This window comes from Erithacus rubecula (assembly GCF_903797595.1).
Source record: "Erithacus rubecula genome assembly, contig: SUPER_Z_unloc_1, whole genome shotgun sequence".
Lineage (NCBI taxonomy): Eukaryota > Metazoa > Chordata > Aves > Passeriformes > Muscicapidae > Erithacus > Erithacus rubecula.
Genome location: NW_027635590.1, coordinates 1,065,389 through 1,086,628, shown reverse-complemented (window position 1 = coordinate 1,086,628; position 21,240 = coordinate 1,065,389). Strand labels below are relative to the sequence as shown.

Sequence of the window (21,240 nt, the reverse complement as noted above, 5' to 3'; positions counted from 1 at the left end):
TGTATATGACTTTTTAAAATTTTCATCTCACACACATTTGTGAGAAGACACATTTGTGTCTTCTGTGCCTGGAAAAAAGCTTCCAGCATTATTAGCAGTTGTACAAAAAATTATTTGATTGCCAATTAATATTATTTGAACTAGGGGTTTTTTGAGATTGTTGTTTGGTTTTTTTAAATAAACATCTCAATGTCTTTAATTTTGCCACTACTAGAATTCTGCTTGTGCTCTTATTCTTCCATTACAAATTCTGATACATTTTAATAATAATCTTGACAGTATTATTCTTTCATATTTTCTTCATTCCAGTGTATTCTCTACTTTTAATATTGATCTTTTTTCCCCTCCAAGACTGCCAGGATTTTTGTATAATGTGGGCATCCACATGAAAAAAAATTCTTCTACAGTTTCAAATTATTAATCACGTTTTCCTAGTTAAATATGATGTTGTAGCTCATTTAACTCATTATTGCTTTGAACTTTCTAAAGCCACCCACCAGAATATTTAAACTTAGCCTTGTAAACATATTCAGGCCATAATCAGTTGGATTTGAGACTAATTCACCCTGAAGTATTGAGATGGATTCCTACTTTTCTGTCAAGATGAGGCCTTAGGATAGAATTTCCCTGTGGCTGGCAGCTGTTCACTTGGCTTCTGGAACAAGTGGCAGAGAACAAATGGCAGGGATCTGCCACCATTTGCACACACATTGGAGTCTCTTGCATGAGTTATTGACAAAAGTAAAGCAAAATTCATCAGGACTTAAAGAGCTGAAGACAGAAAAAGTATTGCCAACTGTTTTTAATATATAGAGAACATCTCAAATAATGTAAAAAGGTATTGCAGATAATATCAGGTTATGACATTTTATTATCAGTTGATATTTATGGTTTCAAAAAAGTAAAATAATCTATAGGCTGTGTGGAAAGCAACCATGGAGCAGAAAGACTGATACCTTGTCTCAGACAAACCATGAAAAGCCATCCCATGAGCACATACACTAACAAAACATGTTTAACTCTCCATACAGAAAGTATTGCAAAGCTTTCTCCTTTGCACAGTGCATGTGGCAAAACAGCCCTGCACTTTTTCCTGAAGAATATGCTGGTTAAGAACAAAGAATCAGAGCACAAGCAGTTCTTATAGATTCAACAGACAGGAAAAAACAGCCTTCAGGGGGAAAAGACAAAAAATGTTGGGATTAGCATAATGATACAAATGTATAAATCATTTATTGATCTATAAATTTGCCTTTTAAAAAGTAGAGCATTTTTCTGCAGTTTCTAAATAAAATTATAAATAAAATTATCAGTTACTTTGAATTGTAGATAACATTTTAGGCTGTTTTTTTCTAAGTGGAAAAATATCCATGCATTTATTATCCTATTTAAGCTTATAATCAGACACCTACTGTGACTTGGAATTAATTGGTGTTCTTTATTCTTTTTCCTGCTCTGGGGGTGGTGTGGAATCCAAATGTGATAAGGGTCATAGACTCAAAAGCAGCTTGTACCTGTTCTTGCTATTCTCTGTGATGGTCTCCACAGCATCTTCTTAAATGGATGGTGGAGCACAAGGGATAGGAAGCATGACAGATTGAAGTTCTGCTGTCATTATTAGGATAACACTCTAGAGCAGAATGATTAATAACATTTCTCTATCACAGTATTCTTCTCGTAGCTCTGTATCATCTTCCTAAAATGTTCCACCTCAGCTTAAGGCAAGTCAGCTGAATAAAGGAGCCAGAGAGGGACCTTTAGCACCATAAACCTGTGGTCCAAGAAGGATGAAAGAAATCACTAATCTTTAGCAAAAGCCCTGTCGATGTACCTAGACCACACCACATCCCATCTCTGCATCTGCTTTTTCTGTCACTCTTCCCAGCTCTCCTTCAGTGCCCACAAGGCAGCAGGAACCTTGGCACAAAGCATATGCTGCCCTTCCCCTGAAGGACTGTGGAGACCACCCCAACCACCTTATATCCTTATTTCAGACAGGAGATGGAAACAGAAGCCAGTCTGAGACCACAGAAGCATGGAATCATTAAGAAAAAGACCCTCCAGATCAACAGTTCAACCATTTACTTAGCACCACTGTGCTCACTCTAAACTACATCCCCAGCTGCCACACCCACACATTTGTTCAACACTTCCAGGGATCCTCTTCTCCAAGCTATACTGGAGGTGAATGTGACATAAATGTTACTTCACCTTTCACCCTGTCACAGCAACCATAACTTCTGTTTTTGGAAAACTGAGGCTGCTTACTGGGGTAGAATTTACTGCAATTCCCAGATTATAAAGATGCTGCAGTTCCTGAATTTTCACAAGCACTATCTATAACTACAAATGAGGGTTTTTGCCTTTAAATTTCTACTTCTATAAACCAGAAACCATCAGAACTTTTAGCCACTGTGACTAGCATCATATTGCATGCAAGACTGGAGGTTTTTAAAGGAGCTGAGCTGCATTAAATAGCATAATTGCTAGAAAATCCATAGATAACCCTTTTAATTAGACTTGTGATAACAGTTTTGTGTTCTGTCTTCAAAACCACAGCAAAACAATCCAACATAGCCTTTTTTTAGTTCTGCACCAACTTTTAAATTAGTCTACTTCACAGGCATCATGTTGTGCAGCCTCCAGTTTGATTTTTCATTCATATCGTGATGTTGTTCACTGTGCCCTTGAGAACAGTGAAGTCAGAGAGACCTGGCATCTCCTAGTGAGACCCAGGTGCTTTAATAACTTTTATTCCACTTAGCCAACACTTCAGAGCATTCAGGTTTGATTTTAATTAGAGGAGATGTGACATTTTTAGTATCTTTTAAGCAACCTCCTTACTGCACAATCATGATGCTCTGATTACAGAAGACTTGGTAAACAGGCACTGTGCAATTGTGTTGCTGTTGTAAGATAACTGCAATAGAAAGAGCCAGAGTTTTGTCCTATGAGGCTTTTACCAAACTCCTCCAAAGCTTTGAACTTTTTATTTTGGATTTCTTTTTCAGAACAGTGTACTAAGTTATATGTGCACAACAGTGCAGAGCTTACCACATTGCTTCTGAGTCATCACTGAGAAAATGCCAAGAAATTCTCCTAAAAAAAAAGTAGAGCTAAATTTCTTTATAAAAGCTTGCAGGGTGTATGGGTGAGGTTGGAATGGATTTCATGCTGTTTGGTGCTATCAGGACAGACAAAGCACCTGAAATGGTTTCTCTGCATCTCAACTACCTCCACCCTCTGTAAACCAACAGTTGATTGCTCAGCTCCATATCCCATCAGATTTGGGTGGAATTGGAGAATTTTTACATTTAGATTTTGAACCAAAAATTGAAATTTATTTCTGAACTACTTTCCACAACTAGAGGTAAACGGTCCATGTCTGCCAAACCAATAACTTTAGTAAATTTGAGGTATATACTTTTCTTTTCTGGACAGCCTTGCTAAAAGCGAATGACAAATCAAAGACAGTCTTTCAAAAAGCTATTGTGGTTATGCCAGTGATCTTATTTACACTGCTCTGTGATTAAGACACCTGCCAAGTTAAATGTTGTAGAATTACACAAGGAGGAGCTTCATACTATCATCTCCTACCACGACTTCAATTATTGGTTTTGTCTGCCATAATAATGCAGGAAAAACACCAGGGGTACTCAAAGCACCAGGACTGGTAAACAGCTTGTCTCAAAAGTGCCCAAGTGGTTTCCTTAAAAACAATGCCACTGAGCTCAAAACATTCCACTGAAGAAGTTTTTATCCAAGGTATGGTTTCATAATTAACTCATAATTTCATAATTCTGTCTTAAGCAGATTTAATTTATTTTAGTGAGTTCAAAGTGTTACTGTTGGGAATTTGCTCTTTTTACCACTATGTGGCTCCTCTAACATCCATGCATGCATGCACGGATCATTAAACTAAACAAAGAGGTTAGACAGGTCAGTTCCCAGTTACACAGTGTGGGAGGGCAGAATCTAAGGCTTGCCTGATTCCTGATGCCCGTGTATATGCTCTCAGTATTGAAAAGTCCCAGGTGAGAAGCTGCCTGTTGGAAACCCAGAACCAGCCAGTAGAAGGAAAGGAACACTATCTTGTTTGTTATGAAATCTGATTTTGCATTAGTGAGCCAAGACGATATCAGAAGCAGAGCTGGAAACACGACCTGAGCACAAGTAAATGGCCAGAAGGCAGAAGAGAAGAATCAATACAAATGTTGGTCGGTTGAGTTCTCTCATAATCTGTGATTTCTTTTGCCCTATCACTCTAATGGCTTCTGCCAACCAAATCCACTCACAGACTCTGATCAGACCTGTGAATCCAGTTTCTGGAAGGGCCCAGAGGATTCAAAATGCCTTTTACAGTGGCTCCAGTGTGACATGTCAGAAAGAGAGGCAGATTATGAGTAGCGTGACAGGCCTTTCTCCTTGACACTCACTGAGCCTGTCAAACAAGGTCAAGTGCTAAATCTCTGAGAAAATTGAAGCTTAAACAAGGGACTGCACACACCTGGCAGGGGAAAGAGCCTTCTGAGTAGTCCTGAACCAGTCAAATTCCTGCTCCTTCCCTCACAGTGTCAGATGCCCTGCAGGAGCAGGGATATCCTTATCGCTGGGCATAGCTCGCCAGCTTCTACTTTGACATTTTTGCACTAGCTTCAAAAGGAAGCCCTGAAGCACCTTGTACCTCTCTCCACCTCCAAATCCACACCTAAAGCATATGGCACCACAAAGTTGCCTTAAACTACTTGCCAGACACCCAGTCTGAGTGGCAGAAGAGTGAACATTCATCCAAAGGCGGATCAGTGCTTTTCCATTTGTTTCTGTTTGCAGATCACCCTTCCATAGCAAACATCTTAGAAGAGGAAAGAATACTTTCATCTTGGAAGAGGAGAGAATACTTTCATCATGCACTGAAATTTGACAACAGAACATTGTTTTCCTGTAAAAAAAATACAACACATATTTTTATGCTATTCTCATATTTAAAACAATTGTTTTGAGATTGTTTGGTCACTTTTCAAACATCTGTATAGAGATATACAGCATCCTGGTCTCTTAAAACTTGCAGCCTCACTTCTGGATTAAAAATCACCTAAACTGAAGCCACAGATTTGAATTCCCAACTTGAGCTAAACCCCCATGTTATTGGAAAATAACTCAAAGTGGGCAGGGGCAGAAATGTCTTCCTTGTCATTCAAACAGAGATTGTCTGCAGAAATTGGATGTGCTGCCCTTTCTTCATTGAAGGCAGCTTACTAGATCCTTCCCTTCTAAACAAACCTAACCAGCCCTGCAAATTACAGTGCATGGAAAACTGTGATTACAACACCAGAAGGTAGGAAGTGAGAATTTTTTAGCCAGATATGCAGCTGTATCAAGCATACAGACATGTTGAAGCAGATTCTCTGCTTCTTTCCACTTTCGCCTTTGCAGGTCAGATTTATAGTTTAAGTTGGTAGGTTCTGCCTAAAACATCTTAGTCACTCATTAAATAGAAGAAAAAACTGCTTTCAGCACCATGGACTAGTCAAGATCCAGGGATTCACCAGAAACCTCAGAATATGAAAAAAGAGTCGAGGGATTTTTAAGAAAGGTATACTAGGATGCCTCTATCCCCAAAACAACTTGGCAGCAGCTGGAATAAAGTTCCAGCTTTCAAGTTCAAACAATCAGGCGTAAGAGTCCTGATTAAAAAACACCTAGAAACCCCACTGTGCTTTCTGTACTATCCAAGGGGCAATTTATCAGCTGCTTTTCTCACATCAGGCCTTGGATTATTTCTATCTCTGATTGAAGAATTCTTCCCCTAAATTACAGTCAGCCTGTTAAACAAGGAGACAGAATTTACATCCCTACAACTGAACATCACAGAAATAATCCAGCAGCTGTAAAATTAATAGTGAGATCCTGCAAAATTCTATGTTGCCAGTTTCAAGAGTAAGCTAAGCCCTGTTATGACCCTAAATTCCAATGGGATTGCTGTGAGGTCTGGCTTGGGACCAAGAGCATAAAAGCACTGTACATACTCCACAGTACTTGGCTTAGGTTGATACTCTTGTGAAGACCATGTCAGCAGTTTCAAGAAATTATGGGAAAATTGAACGTGGTGGCCTAAAGCTGAAAGGCTGTATTCTTCCTCCCTCTATCCTAACCAAGGAAAAGAAACTCCTCCATGCAGCCTTCCTCTCAAATGAATAACCTGAGTCTGTGCTTCCCAACAGGAGCAGACATAGAGACAAGATTCAAGGCTGTACTGAAAGGCAGAGAACCCTAGAAAATCATAGACAATGGAAATGAATCAAAAGCAAATGTTTCCCCAAAATTCCCTGCTTCCCTCCCAGAAGCAGCCAGTCTGTCTTCTCCAAACTCTCACACAGCCAGAGGAAGGTCACAACCTTCCTTCTGCATCAGCAAGAGGATTACCCTGGCCTGGAGCCCCAGAGAAGGCATTTTGCACAGGAGTCTGGTGATATTAATTTGGCTCTATTCATAACTGCCTCAAAACTGGCCAGTAAGGGAAAGAACTCTTGAGACCCTCAGGAAAGCCATATGAATTTCCAGTCCCTATGAATGGGGCATGCCCCCTTTCCCTTCCCTTCCCTTCCCTTCCCTTCCCTTCCCTTCCCTTCCCTTCCCTTCCCTTCCCTTCCCTTCCCTTCCCTTCCCTTCCTTCCCTTCCCTTCCCTTCCCTTCCCTTCCCTTCCCTTCCCTTCCTTCCCTTCCCTTCCCTTCCCTTCCCTTCCCTTCCCTTCCCTTCCCTTCCCTTCCCTTCCCTTCCCTTCCCTTCCCTTCCCTTCCCTTCCCTTCCCTTCCCTTCCCTTCCCTTCCCTTCCCTCACAGCAGGCAAGGCTACACAACCATGACAAGGAAAGTGTGGTTCAAACTTCATCACCCTGTCCCAGGCATGAACTCAGACCTTGCCAGGATTAGCCCTTCTTTCAGCATGGGTTGACTAATCCCCCCTGACAGTCCTGAGTCCCAAGCTGTGTAAGTGAGAGCACTGACAGAACAGATGCAGAACTTCATGCTGATGCCAGGACAAAGTCACATCTCGCTCCAAGGAAGCAGCAGCATTTCAAAAGTTGAGCCTGGCTCTGATGACTTGCATCAGAAAAGAATGATGCATCCATTAGCTGAGCCATGAAGGTGCCAAGCTGCATCCTCAAGCAGGCATAACTCCACTGGTCTCATTTATTCCTGGTGAGTTATCTGATCATTCAGGACTCAGATAACAAACTGCCAAAAGAAGAGACATAATGTGGCTATTGCCTGATTTGAAGCACTAATGGGAGTTCTTTGGCTGCAGCAAAAATGGAACAAACCTTTTAATCTTATTTGGTGACTGACCTTCTCAGTCCTTGAATGAGCTTGTCATAAAAACGAATCAACAAATGTACAAGCCCTTCTTCTTGCATCTGATTTGTAAGCTAGGAAAATAAAAGTTACATGAAAAAAATAGTGCAGCTATGCTTATTAGAGGCAATGGTACTGATCAAATTACTCTCTTGTAATTGTCTACATTTTGAGGCTGGCACAAGTAGTACGACCCAGAAGGATCCAAAGGACAGAGCTGTCTTCTTTTAAAGGTAAGATGAATGAAAAATTTGAAGTAGCTGTGTTTGAAAAAACACAGAGCTTGTCCAGACACTTAGTCAAATTTTATACCATTCTGACTAAGGTTTTTTTCTGTCAAGGAAACAATATTTTATTCCCCAAAGCAACAGTGAACAAATAAGCTCCTCTGTTTTTTGACATTTTCCTTTGTTGGGTTTTAACCAAGAAAAGGTTCCATGTAGTCTTAGCTCTACTGCCTAAAGGAATTCCAAATGGACAGGAATGGGCATGGCAACTAATTCCAGAGACCAGTGGCAGTGGGAACATGGGTCATACAGACTCTTCATTTTTAAGTTCTTCTGTTTGCTCCCTGTGAAGGTGTCCATGTTTTCAGAAGAAATTCTTCACATGGGTTAGACCATATCCCTAGGCCTTCAATACAGAAATGTGATTTCCTACTCAAACACTGCACAATTTTGGGCAAACTGCCCAATTTCTTCATCTGTAAATCACACACAATAATGCTAAGTAAAACTTTATATTAATCACATTATTAATTAAATTAATAATTCCTATTCAATATGGTCTGTTTTATAGTATACATTATATAATCTATATAACTTACATATATAGAATAAAATAATTACACTAACTAATAATGATTTAAAAATTTGATTTTGGATATCTCTTTGGAAAAAAACCTTCCTCTTTGCCGCTGGGTCTTACTGGATGATGTAGTAAAATTCAGCCACATTTAAAATCACAAAGAGGCATCAAAAAGCCAGAAATGGAGCTTAATGGGATTTCAGAGGTGAAAGCAGATTTGCACTGGTACTTGAAAAGAACTTGCAAATGACCATTTGTTGAGGTACATATTTTGTGTCTTTCCAAGTACATGAACCAAATGCTTGGAGTTTCAATGAGTCACACCCAGGAAGGTTTGAGACACGATTCAGATACCCTTGCTAGTTAAATCACAGCACTTATAACTGTATGTCATGTGTTTGGATTTATCTTGCACCCAGTCCTGAGTGACTAAACTTCTCAGTACCATGTCAGCAATGTGCACAGGTTTTGTCAGCCAACAAGACAAAACTTGCTTAAGTGAGGATTTCAGCTGAATCACTGTACAGGACACCCTAGTCAGTGAGTAACAGTAAAATAGGCTGCATTTCAAGAGACATTTCAGTAACTTCAGAAGCACCACCAGTGGGATTTCATTAGCAAGTATCCAAAGTGACATCTACTGGTGCAGATTTGGACTAGCGTAAACCACAGAAATCAAGCTGGAGCAAGGCAGAGCTGCACAAAGAAGCAGATTAATGAGCCCCAAATGTGCTAGTGGGGTAGACAGCACCTGCTAGGTTCTGCAGGATAATTGAACCTCTAACTATTACAGAAGAAGATGAAAACTATGCCAATTTTCTGCCGAGCTCCAAAGGTTTGCTAAAGATGCCTTTCCTCTACAAATTTTTAGAAATGGCCTACAGCTACAGCAGAGGAAGGAATGCATGCAGTTTTTCCCATAAGAGAAGTCAGTTTAATGCCAAGAGACACGGCCTGGAACACAGCTGGTTTTCATTCAGACCACCTCTGGAGTTCTATAGATCTACCTGGTTGGATTCACTAAGACCAAGACATGGTGCATATCCTGAGAGTTCTAGGGAAATATAAAGATGAAACTTCTTATTTTGGGTAAGAACAGATTCTCTAAAATCCCCCTGAAGATGAATTTGTTTCATAACAGACTTGGGCGTCCTTGGCAGGAGCATCAATCCATGTTCTGTGCTGAACAGCACAACTGGGAAGGCACACCTTCTCTTTCAATTTGCAAGAGAGACTACTAAACTTGGACATACCCAGATAACTTCATCTTTTTTTTTTTTTTAATTTTGTGATTTTATTTCCTCTTACTAGAGTAGGCCAGTTGGTTCACCCTTCCACAAAAAACAGTTAATGCCTTACAGACAAGTGGATGTTTTTGGAGATACAAACCAGAAAATTAAATTTTGTCTGGTATTTCCAAAGGTAGAAAGTCCTAGAGAAGTGGATGATTTAATAAAAATGCAAAGGGCTGCAGTTTGGAAATAAGTTTGATGCTAAAAATCTGTACTCAAAGCTATGGAAAAAACTGATAACAGAAACTCCAGAATCAGATTCAGAGGCAGAATAGGCTAGTCAGAACATCCTTGCATACAACTGGTTGTGGTCAAAAATTCTGGCTGAAAGTCAGAAGTCTAGTGCAGGTCAGATCACAGTATCCCCTTGGAAGCCTCTGGGCATCTATATGAAAATGATCTGCAGGGTTATAATGCTCTTGAATCACAATACAAATGTGTTTTTTTCTTCCAAATTTGCCTGGACTTCCTACAGGCTGTCCTCAATACCCAGTGTGTCAAATGTAGGCAGAGCACCAAAGGATGCTGTCTTTGCAATGTTCTTCTTCCAGGACAGCCTGCAACTTAATGCTGCAAAGAGTGCAATTGTTATCAGTTTCCACCTCTGGTGCTGTTATGGCTGTTCCCACCCATCCCACTCATCCACTTCACTTCATGGAAGGCACAGAATAATCCCTGCCTTGCAAAGCATCACACCAGGACTGGCACAGCCAAGTCTTTTGCTTTCTGATAGCCAGAGGACCTGTGACCCAGTTGCAAACACTCCTGTGTATACCACAAAGAGGATCTGCACTGAACTAAGCTAAGCAGGATATTTTTATTTGGTTTTTTTATCCCAAAATATGAAAATCCACTGTACCTCTCCACCTGCACAATACATATAGATCTCTTAAATCTATGCTAAGACCCCAACACTGAACAGTAGACTCACCTTCATTAGATCACAAGGGCTGGGTAAAAATTTACATAATTGGTTTACAATCAGTGATTTAAAAGGGAAGAGACCAGACAGAATCTTTGTGTTCATAGTAAGATTTTTATCTTTGGGATTACAAAATGTGTTTCATTGCTGAGGGAAGTATTTTCTTTGAGATCTTTCATATTTTGGCATGCAAATAATACAACTTATACACTTTTTTCAGTTGCCAGTAGTCTTCAATGACAGATGTACTATATATTTCTTGCTCACAAGGCAAAACTGAGCTATCAAAATTGCATTTTCAGGCAGTGAAACTTCAATCCTTTGTACAGGGATTTTTAAAGCCCTTGGCAATATCTGCATTTGCAGTTACACAAGAGCAAAACATCACAAAACATCGAAGAGTTTAGCTAAGAGTGTGAAGCTATTTAAGATCAACAAAGTTTTATCGAATTTAAGTTTGCACTCCTGAGATGGGAGTTTAGTTCCAAAGCTCTAATATTGCTGAAGAATAGACCCAATTCACTTTCTGCTATTTTTCCTGCCCAAAAATGGGATTTTAGCAGCTATGCACCAGTTACATAAGGAAATATGCTAATGGAATACTAAAATTAAGTAATTATATGATGTTGCATCTTGATTATCTGACATAAAAAATCTAGGGCTGCAGTTATAAATCCTGATTGCCTTTTTGTCTGAGTGGTTTAGTGCCAAAGGTAAGTTAAGCAATCAGATCTAAAAAAAAAAAAAAAAAAAAAAAAAAAAAAAGGGTTTATCATGAGAACACTTTGCTACTGGAAAAGTTAAAGACATTAACTTAGGGCTGTTCCTATTGCCAGCACCCCAAATGTTCCTACATTCCTAAAAAAAAGTAAATTCCAATATCATCTACTTCGAGCCATGGAAGACCAGGAAATCACATATCTCAAATATCCACGAGGAACTGAATAGTTTTCATGATTTTCCTGGGACACAGAGTGCTGTGTCCACCTCTGGGGCCTCCAACACAAAAAGGACATGGACCTGCTGAAGCAGGAGAATCCCAAAGAGGAGAAACAAGGGATAAAGAACCTCTGCTATGAAGACAGGCTGGGATGGCTGGGACTCTTCAGCCTGGAAAAAAGAGAAGGCTACAGGGATACTTAGAGCATCCTGTTCTAAAAAGGGGCTACAAGAAGGCTGGAAAAGGATATACTCAAGGCCTCAGAATCATAGGACAAGGGGGAATGGCTTTAAATGGAAAGAGGGAAGGTTTATATTACAGAACAGGTAGAAATTCAGCACAGTGAGGGTGGTAGTGAGAAATGGATTTGTAAAGAATTCTCAAAGCCTGACTGAAAGCTCACACAGTCTTGCTCATCTGTATGCAAACTCTGAGATAAGGTGTGCTGACTTAGAAAGGCCATGGAACAGAGAAGACATTGAAAGAGATTGAACTCGAAAGAAGTTTCAAATGATGGCCCTGCAAAAAGACCAAATATTTTGGAGAATTAGAACTGTAAAAGATGTATTTTAGCAAGATCACATGGGGTAAAATAATAACTGATTGGTGTTGGTAGCATTAGCACCATTGTGTGGCAAAAGCTAGTAGGCTGAAAAACATTTATAAGGCATCGTAACCAGGAAATAAGTTGGCTTCTGACAGAATGGCACAGAGTTGAACATCTCTTATGTTTCACCCTTCAGCTGGAGACTGGTAATGGAATTAAATCTTTTCAAATGCCTCTCAATTGCCCAGTCTCTGTAGAGCTGGGATTTTCCAGCTGGTGGTGAGGCACTGGCACAGGTTGCCCAGAGAGGTTGTGGATCCCATCCTTGTGCCCCATCCTTGGCAGTGTTCAATGTCAAGGTTAGATGGGGCTTTGAGCAGCCTGGTCTGGTGGCAGGTGCCCCTGATCACAAGAGGGAGGGGCTGGAACTTGATCTTTAAGGTGCCTTCCAACTCAAGCCCTTCTATGATTCTTTCAACAATTCCAAATGCTGCAGAGAGTCTTAATGCCAAAACACTGACAGCACTAAACGGCCCAATAAGAAATATGGGAAGAATTAGTGGCACACACCCAGAGACAGAAAGGACTCAAACAGAGCAAGGACTGCACATTCTCCTGCTGGGTGATATGCTGCCTGCAGGAAAGAACCTCAAACCCAGATTTTGCCATTCCTCTATTGCCTGCAAAGGCACAAGCAGTTCTGAGCATTTATTGCTGTTCCTTTGGGGATCACCAATTGAACAAGTTAAATTCTTCTGCCATGTAAGTTTTAATCACTTAATGACCCTTCTGCATTGACCTCACAAACAGAAAACACTAAACAAAACTCTGTTCCCCACCCTGATAAATATCAGGAGAAACCATGCTTAAGATGAACTCAGCTAGATTAGTAAAAGTATAATAATAATAATAGCAATAGAGAATTAAGTACTGAGATGAGGAAATTCATTGCATTGCCATCAGATTTTTTATATTATATAGTAAATGAACTTGAAAACATATGTGTCAGAGATTAAACACTGCACATCTGTTTATTAAGAAAACAATCAACTTTGTCTTATGCAACGGGAGAGTTGAGGTTCCTAGAACTATAAACAAGTGATCATGCTCTGTGTCCCACCTTTACACAGCATCCAACAAGGGCAATTAAAATTATAAAGACAACTTTAACCTTCTCGATTAGAATTTTCCATTTGCTGCTTTTCCATACTTTTCATGCAGATTTCATGCTCCATTGGAAGGGCAGAAATCCTTACTAATGTAATTAAACTTCTACTTTATTGTACATAAACCATGTCCACTCTGTAGGACACAAATCCTTAATAATGTAAGCACAGGAGTCCTTATCAATGTAGCTGATTTTCTGCTTTACAGTGCATAATTCATGTGGTATAAACCATGTGCTATATAGCATATGGTCAGCATGTAAGGCTGGCTAAAGACAAGCTGGGTCAGAAACTCTTCCCCCTTTTACTCAGAGGCTTGAGTATATTAAAAAACACTGAAGCAGCTCATGCTCTATCACAAGTATGGACCTAGACCTAAATTCTCTCTTGAAGTCAAGCCATTTGGCCCATGTTCCTCACCTTTTGGCTTAAACCCACTATTGTAAGGATATCTCTGAGCTTCTGCTACTTTTCAATGGGGATCCAGCTATGCTGACTGCCTAAAATGTGTGAGATTTTCAGGAAGCTGAACTGTACACATTGCCTCACTAAGACAGGTAGAGTGTTAACTGCTGAGCATGGACTAGGGGCTCCTCAGGACTGGGCTCCAGCACTGTGGTAGAAACTATTAATTATGTAAATAATTAATTATGGATTACTATACAAAGAAAGTAATTCGCTTTCACTGCTGAGGTGTGCACTACATAAACAATTTTTTTATAGAAGGCAGCATTCCACTCAAGAGTACTGGAAACAAGAATACTGCTGCAGTATTGCTATTAGCAAGGTAACAGGGATATTAGCTATCCACAGCTCAGCTGCCAGGCACAGTGGCACTGGAGACCTCTCAGCAGTCCTGTTGGTCAGGTGTGGCAACTCTCCCCAGGGGCAGCTGGGGTAGGGCCCATAATATCTGTGAGGAATTTTACCTTTATTCATGCATCCATTATGAATAGGAAGAACTGAGTCAGAAGTTTGGCCCAATACAGATATAGTTTTATTTATGTCTTTTCCCAGGCATGTTCTTAGAGCACAGAGGCAGGAACTGCACAGAGGAACACCTCTTACACCAAGCAAAACTTTCTCATTTTATCTACAGGTATTTTCCTTGGCACATAATGTAAGTCACCTGACAGATCTTCATCATTAGAAACCCCTTGTCCAACCATTGCCCACATTTCTTTCCAAGATACCTGAAAACCAGAATATCTTCTTACACATGCAACTTATTCTAAAGAGACAGTTTTGAACTGGCTTTGAGGGTGAGGCATCAAAACTGTCATCCCCCTCCACACATCAATCCCTAACAGTCAATGCATAAAAACTTTCAGATTAATCCCATGTGAGTGGTAGAAACCTAAATATTAGCAGTAGAGTAGATTTTTCCCATATCACTGGTCAACACAAAAAGCTTTGGAATCAATACAGAAGATAGTTGCAACATATCTCTCAGAAACTCACTGAATTATGACACGTCTCACAAACCACAAATAGAAAGCTAGGAAAGCATCCTCAAAGGGACAAGGAAGCCTCTCACACTCAATATAATGAGAGCTTAATAGATGATGAGAAAAATAGATGGATTTCTCCCCTCATCTTCACTCTCTGTCTCAACTTTGCAGGGCTTTGATTCTGTGAGAGGTGTTTTCAGATAGGAACAGGGCTCAAGGAAGAGTGCAAACAATTAAAAAGTTCAGTGTGGCAGAGAAGTTACCTGGTTCTATCCAGGTGTCTAGGGAACTAGTCACAAGTAATCAGAAAACAGGTTCTCTTCACTGAGTGTTACAAGTTGACCAGTGTGTGTGGAAAGCCAGTTACCCACCTTGTCTCGGATCCCTTGTCGCATAACTTCTCTTTCAGCCTCCATCTTGGCATATTTGGCTTTCCTCTCCTCCTCCTGCTGCCGAAGGGCTTCCTGCCGTTCCTCTTCTTTCTTAGCAGCATCTGGGTCTTTCTCCTCATCCCCACCCAGCATCTTCCCCATGTCTTTGGTAGCCCCTAGAGAAAGCATAGGAGAAAATCAGCCCTGTAAGAATGTGTGAAAGCCCCCAAGATGACAGGTCTCTCCTTCCCCATGCTCAGGATCATCTGCCATTGCATCTGGAAAGGTTTCTTCATTCCCTGAGGAGTTAACACACTCTCCCTCCAGGCAGGAGGTGGGAAAAGCACTCAACCTGCTCAGGTAAGTAACCTGGCACTGGCAGGAGAAGCACAGCAGCAAAAGGAAGAGACCATATTTGTAGATATGTGCATGATGGCAGCACAGTTTTTTTGCAGCCCTGAAAAGGACAAGCTGCCATCCACACTTTATCAGCTCAGCCAAGTGACTGAAGATTGATTTTGAAGGGTCTTTAATGTAATAGGCAAGTGATACATCCAGAACGAGATGACACCAGGGCTGGGAAAGGAATTTGAAATCTTGGTTGCAGGGATGAGTAATCACAGTCTTAATTGTTGTCAGAAACTACACGTCCCATGACGGGTAGGACCACATGGCATTAGTAAACAATTTGAGTTGATGAATTCTAGGCTCCTACTGTGGAGCAGAAAAAAGCAGCACTTCTGCATGTCTCTTAACAGTTCTTGGACACCGTGGCCTGTAATGCTTAGTACCTAGGTGGGATCATGGCTTTGTCTTGTTCTGCTGCTGAATACACATTGTTCCCAAATTTTGAGTCCCTGTGTGTTGCTGAGGCAGATTTTGTTGCTGTGAAAAGCCCCTGCACAATCACGAAAACGAGGAGGAGGTTTCCAGGTGAGACAAAACAACAATGAACATGACTATCTTTATTCAGCTGCCTAACCACAAACCTCTTGACACTTCCATTGTTAGGAAATTTGTGGCTTAAAACAAAAGGACACCTAGGGACCCCAGACAAACCCCACCCAGAATATTCATGGTCCCTGTCTACTGTCAGCCTGCCTCCACCAGCATTTTGCATTCCTCATTGCAGGATCAGAGCAGTACAGAAACTCTTGCATATTGATGGATAATTTACCCAGACCATCTGGTGATTTCTTTCCTATAGTGCAAGGAAGGCTACCTGAAATTGCAAGTAAGCTAAAATTTCATAGCAAGCAAAAAGGAAATAAAGTCTAATTGTGTCACACATCCCTACTGCAGGAACCTCTCTAAGCAACTTATTGTGCAAACATCAGTGATCACAAATCTCACTAACACCTTTAATTTCTGGGTTCCCCCCCACAAAGGATTTTTCCACTGATGATCAAACTAATTTGGGTTCAATAATCTATCTCTTTTTAGATTCTCTGCAGATAGAGCTACCCAGACAGCATAATACTCCAGTTACTTAGGAAACAGAATTCAGCAGCAGAGAGAGACTTTTTTTCCCCTCCTAAGCACTACTTCTAGGCTATCATTGAGCTATAATGTGAGTTCAGCTCATCATATAAGAAGTGAAATTGAATAACTTTCTTTTATTTCTTAGGCAAGACCAAGCTTTTAAATACATAAGATATTCTGCTCTGCAGCCATTCAGCATACAGGACACATAGAAGAACAAGAATGTTGTTTCAGGATTTTCATAGATTCTCTTAATTCACCTCTGATTTCAAAGTCACCTTCTTAGTGTTCAAAATGCTACAGTGGCATCACTGTTAACTAATTGGAAGGAAGTGTATTATGAGAACCAATATTTCACACTATATTTCAACTAAGGACTTTTGTGTTACTTTTGGAAAAGTTTTTTTTCTATCTTCTTTGTTCTTCATCCTAAACTGTAGACTGATGTGAACATTGCCTGGACAACATCTTCTGGTTTTAACAGTTCAGTGGCAAAGATTCTAGAGAATTTATCTATGTGCCTCAGTTATGGGCACAAACAGAAGGAAAGAGCAGTTGTTCTGTCCTTAAGCCCACTTTTTAAGCTTACAAAGAAATGGGGGAAGGACACTTACTGAATCTGTTCTGTTAATAAACCTGGGGGGTTTTGTCTTTATTTTGTCTTTTTGTCTTTCATACCCCAATCAAAACATATACCTTGACACAAAGAGAAGTTAGAGACTGCCACGCTACTCACTAATCAGTAAAGGATTTCAATAAACATTATTTCTAACATCTTTAGACAAGGCTATGGAAAGGAAACAGAAATGGCTAAAGCTCCAGGACAACATGTGCCAGCTGTCACCTTTCTGGCTAAAAACAGCCTTGCCTTCAAAGGACAAAAAACTTCCATATGGAAAACCATCCCAGAAGTGGTGTGAAATGAAGTGGCATGGCACTTATTTCAAAGTAATAGTTATTCCCTTAATCCATATAGGATAAAAAGCTAAACAATCAGGTGTTAAGCCAAATACTATGGGTGCACTTGATGTGATGTGCTGGTTTTGGCTGGTTTTGATTTTCTTCACAGAGGACTATTTATGGGTTGTATTTTTGATTTGTGCCAAATACAGAGGTGATAGACACATTTTTGTTACTGTCAAGCAGGGTTTACACAGAGACAAGGCCTTTTCTGTTCTTTGCACTGCCACGCTGAGGAGGAAGCTGGGGTGAATGAAAAACTGGGAGGGGACATGGCCTGGACAGGCAACCCAAAACGACCAAAGGAATATTCCAGTACAGTATTTCAAGCTGGCACAGGAAGGACAAAGGAGGGCACGTTTGGAGTGAAGGCATTTGTCTTCCCAAGTCACTGTGAGGCTTGAGGGGCCCTGCTGTCCTGGAGATGCAGAACACCTGCCTGCCCATGGCAAAGGTGAATTAATTCCTTGTTTTGCATTGCTTGCATGTATGGCTTTTGCTTTCCCTGTTAAACTGCCTCTATCTCAAATCCACAAGTTTTGTAGCCGGTGGAGGGGTGAGTGAGCAATTGCATGGTGCTTGGTTACTGGCTGGGGTTAAGACATGACATATGCATTCACGTGAGTTTTGTAGGGTGAAATTGTCATTGTTAAATTGCCTCAGAGAAATAGTAATATGATTGTTCAGGTACATTCTGGGAGACATTCCAAGTGAAAGAGCAGAAAAGCAGGTCTGAGAAGCAGTTTTACAGCAAAGGCTTTGGGGCTGTGATGGACAACAAGCTGACCAGGAACTCACAATGCATCTTTGCAGCAGAGAGGGTTAAGAGTCTTGTTAATGCAAGATTGCATTAGAAACACTGCTGTCAAGGGGTTGAAGGATCCTTCCCATCTACTCAGACCTGTTGTGACCAAACTGGGAGTGATGTGCCCAGTTCTGGGCTTCAAGATACAAAAGAGAGATGGAGCTACTGGAGCGAGACAGCAAAGAAGTGAGACAGCCATGAAGACATCTAGGATATTCAAGGACCTTTGGTACATGAAGAGCCTCAGAGAGCAGGGACTGCTTAGCCTGGAGAAGAGGAGGTTCAAGGGGGTCCAGCAACACGTAAGCACCCAACAAAACAGAGGGAGTCAAATGGGTACCAAGTGACAGGAGAAGAAATAATGAGTACAAACTCAAGTTTAAGAAACACAATTTAAATATTAGAAAAAGGTAGAGTTGCAGAAAGTCACTGTGGAGTCTCCATCTGTGGAGATATTTAAAAATACATAAGCCACAGCCTTGAGCAACCTGCTGTAGATAACCCTGTCTGAGAATTAGGTTGGACTAGACAATCCTTGCAGATGAGCAACAACCAGATATTGTCTGACTTTGTGAGACAAGTAAAGTGACTGGAGTTAATTTTGCAATGAAAATGGTGAAGAGTACATGTCCTGTATCTGAAGAAAAGTAAATTCTTAACTGCCAGACATCTGTTACAGAAGCACCACCAACCATATGCTAACCCCTCAACAGCTGACTGACATCCATCCAGCTTTCACACAGGAAACATAAACTTGCAAATCAGCTTGCAAGAGACTAGTGGAACTAGTTACTTGATAAAAAAAGTTGTAAATATGGCAGGCAAAGTTGTATGCTGGGAAAGCTACAAGACTAGGATTACTAAGGATGATTTACAGAGAAATAGGAACATCTTAGGCTTTGTAATTAGTTAAAGAATGATGAAAATTTGCACACACCATTGTTTCAGGTAAGATAATTACATGAAATCAAAAGCTTTTCCTTTGCACAAATTTCATATTGTAGACAAGTTTGGGTTTCTCTTTTAAAAATTTCTCTTTTAAAATGAGTGCAGGTGTGTATGCTTGGATCAGAGAATGGTGCAGAAGTTGTCCCTCTCAACCACACGCTTCAGAGGAAACAGCAAGAGGTTTACCTGAAACAGGCATGGGCTGAGGGAATTTTAGAGAGTTTTTTTTTGGAAGTACTATTTGTGGCTGAGCCATATTTAGATTGAACAGACAGGACAACAGAATCCTCAGAGTCTCTAAAGCACAGCATGTCTCTATCACAATATCCTAACATAAAGAGCTAATCACAGAGTAGTGTTCTGGAGCAGGAATGGGTCACTCGTTTTTGCAGAAACACTTCAGAACCAGAACTAAGTGTGTTTTATTGATATCAGTAAAGATCATCAAGGCTATGATATAAACTTTACATTTGAAAAGCCACGAAAACATCTGACTTGCTCCCACTACAGTTTTAATAAAAGTGAAACAGCCCTTCAGGAAGATATTGTGTAACATTCCAAAGTGGCATTTCCATGAACAAAAAACCCCTGTGTTTATATTAGTACTGAATAGCTCTAAAGGAGCCATCACAATTTATCAATTAACTAAAACTAATACACCTACTGAAATGGATCATTAACATTTTATTAAATAAAGAAATTCTCAAAGAGCAGACATGAGTATCTTTCTCTGTTTCCTTTTCCTGATCGACTCATCACAAATCTTACAGAACTGAGACAGGATGCATTTGTATGCATTTGTGCTTCCTGGGACAATCTACGAGTTTATGCTTATTTCCAGGTCAGTGAGAAGCCTATCTTCTTCAGTATTAACTTTTCTGTGACATTATGGGAAAGATACTGGAAGGATTCTATGATGTTCATTTAGACATATCAGGTGACGAGCCATGCGTCATGGGTCTGTACAAGTTAGGTAGTGGCAGAACACAAATGGGTAAGAGGAGGGGTAGAAAAGGAGTACCCAAAGCTTCAGTTCACTTTGTTCATAAATTAAGGCCACTGAAAAATGGTCTGCTACTGGGGACCTTTGCTTCAGCCTTTCCTATGCCCCTGACTCAACTTTCTCTGTCTCTGGTATTTTACTTTAGTCTTTCTCTCTCCCTCTGTATCCAACCCATAAAACTATATTGCCAATCAAAACCTTTTCTTGCAGGGAAACAAACTGGTAAGATGAGCAAATTCTCTCTAAAGGTACATGAGATATTCAAGGATATTTGGAGCTACTTAGAACACCAACTATTTTGAAACATCACCACTGCGGTAATGTGTCATTTCCCCTGCAGACACCAAGGCAGACTTTAAAGGATGATGTTGAAGGGCCTTTTGCCAGCTTGGTACAAAGCCAAATGGAGGTACTTTGAATATTCTAGAAATTACTTTTCCCACATTATCTTAATGTAGTAATAGGTTGCAACATGTGCAAGACCTATGTTTCACTCTGCAGGTGGGTATTGAAGCCAGAAAGACAATGAGGTAGATAGCCACTTTAACAGAAAAATGTTTTCTTACTTTACAAGCTGCCAAATAGTCTTCTTTGGTGGATAATGGAAAATATTATTTTACAGCAATTTTACAGCAAGACCTTGTCAGCGTAATTAAAATATTTTTTTATCTGAATTCTTAGTCTCCATGTTTTTATCTCTGCAAAGTCTCTGTCTCTGCACAGTGGCAGTTCCTCCCCAGCTAAAGATTACAGTACTTGCACACAAACATCAACCTCCTGGTACCTGCACATTTGTGCAACAAGTGGACAAATCCCTTTTCTATTGTCTCCTTCTAGCTTACAACTAGCAATTCATGTTTGTAAGTGAATTCTTCACTTAGTATATTATCTATTTCTTTGCACTGGTGTCATGTCCTTTGACTATGAAATTTATGTGGTGACATTCTTTTCAGGTGACATTCATTTGATCTGATATCAGACCTGCAGTCCAATATCCTGAACCTTTGGAGCACTCTTATTTTTCATGGAATCATAGGATCATACAGGTTGGGAAAGACCTTAGAGATCATCAACTCCAACTACTACCTAACACTGTGCAGTCCACCACCAACCCTATATGCCATGTCCACACGTTTTTAAAGTACTTCCAGAGATGTTGACTCTACCACTTCACTGTTACAGTCTGTTCCAGT

General features: G+C 40.3%; 1 protein-coding gene across 1 annotated transcript in view; it reads right to left on the bottom strand.

Moving 5' to 3' along the window:
• Positions 1 to 13,947: 13,947 nt before the first annotated feature.
• Positions 13,948 to 21,240, bottom strand: part of CPLX1 (complexin 1) — a 64,806-nt gene continuing 57,513 nt past the window's right edge. Inside the window, exon 3 of the mRNA XM_079330865.1 lies at positions 13,948 to 15,025. Within this exon, the coding sequence (XP_079186991.1) occupies positions 14,772 to 15,025 (254 nt within the window). The 3' untranslated portion in view covers positions 13,948 to 14,771. The remainder of the gene's footprint in view (positions 15,026 to 21,240) is intronic.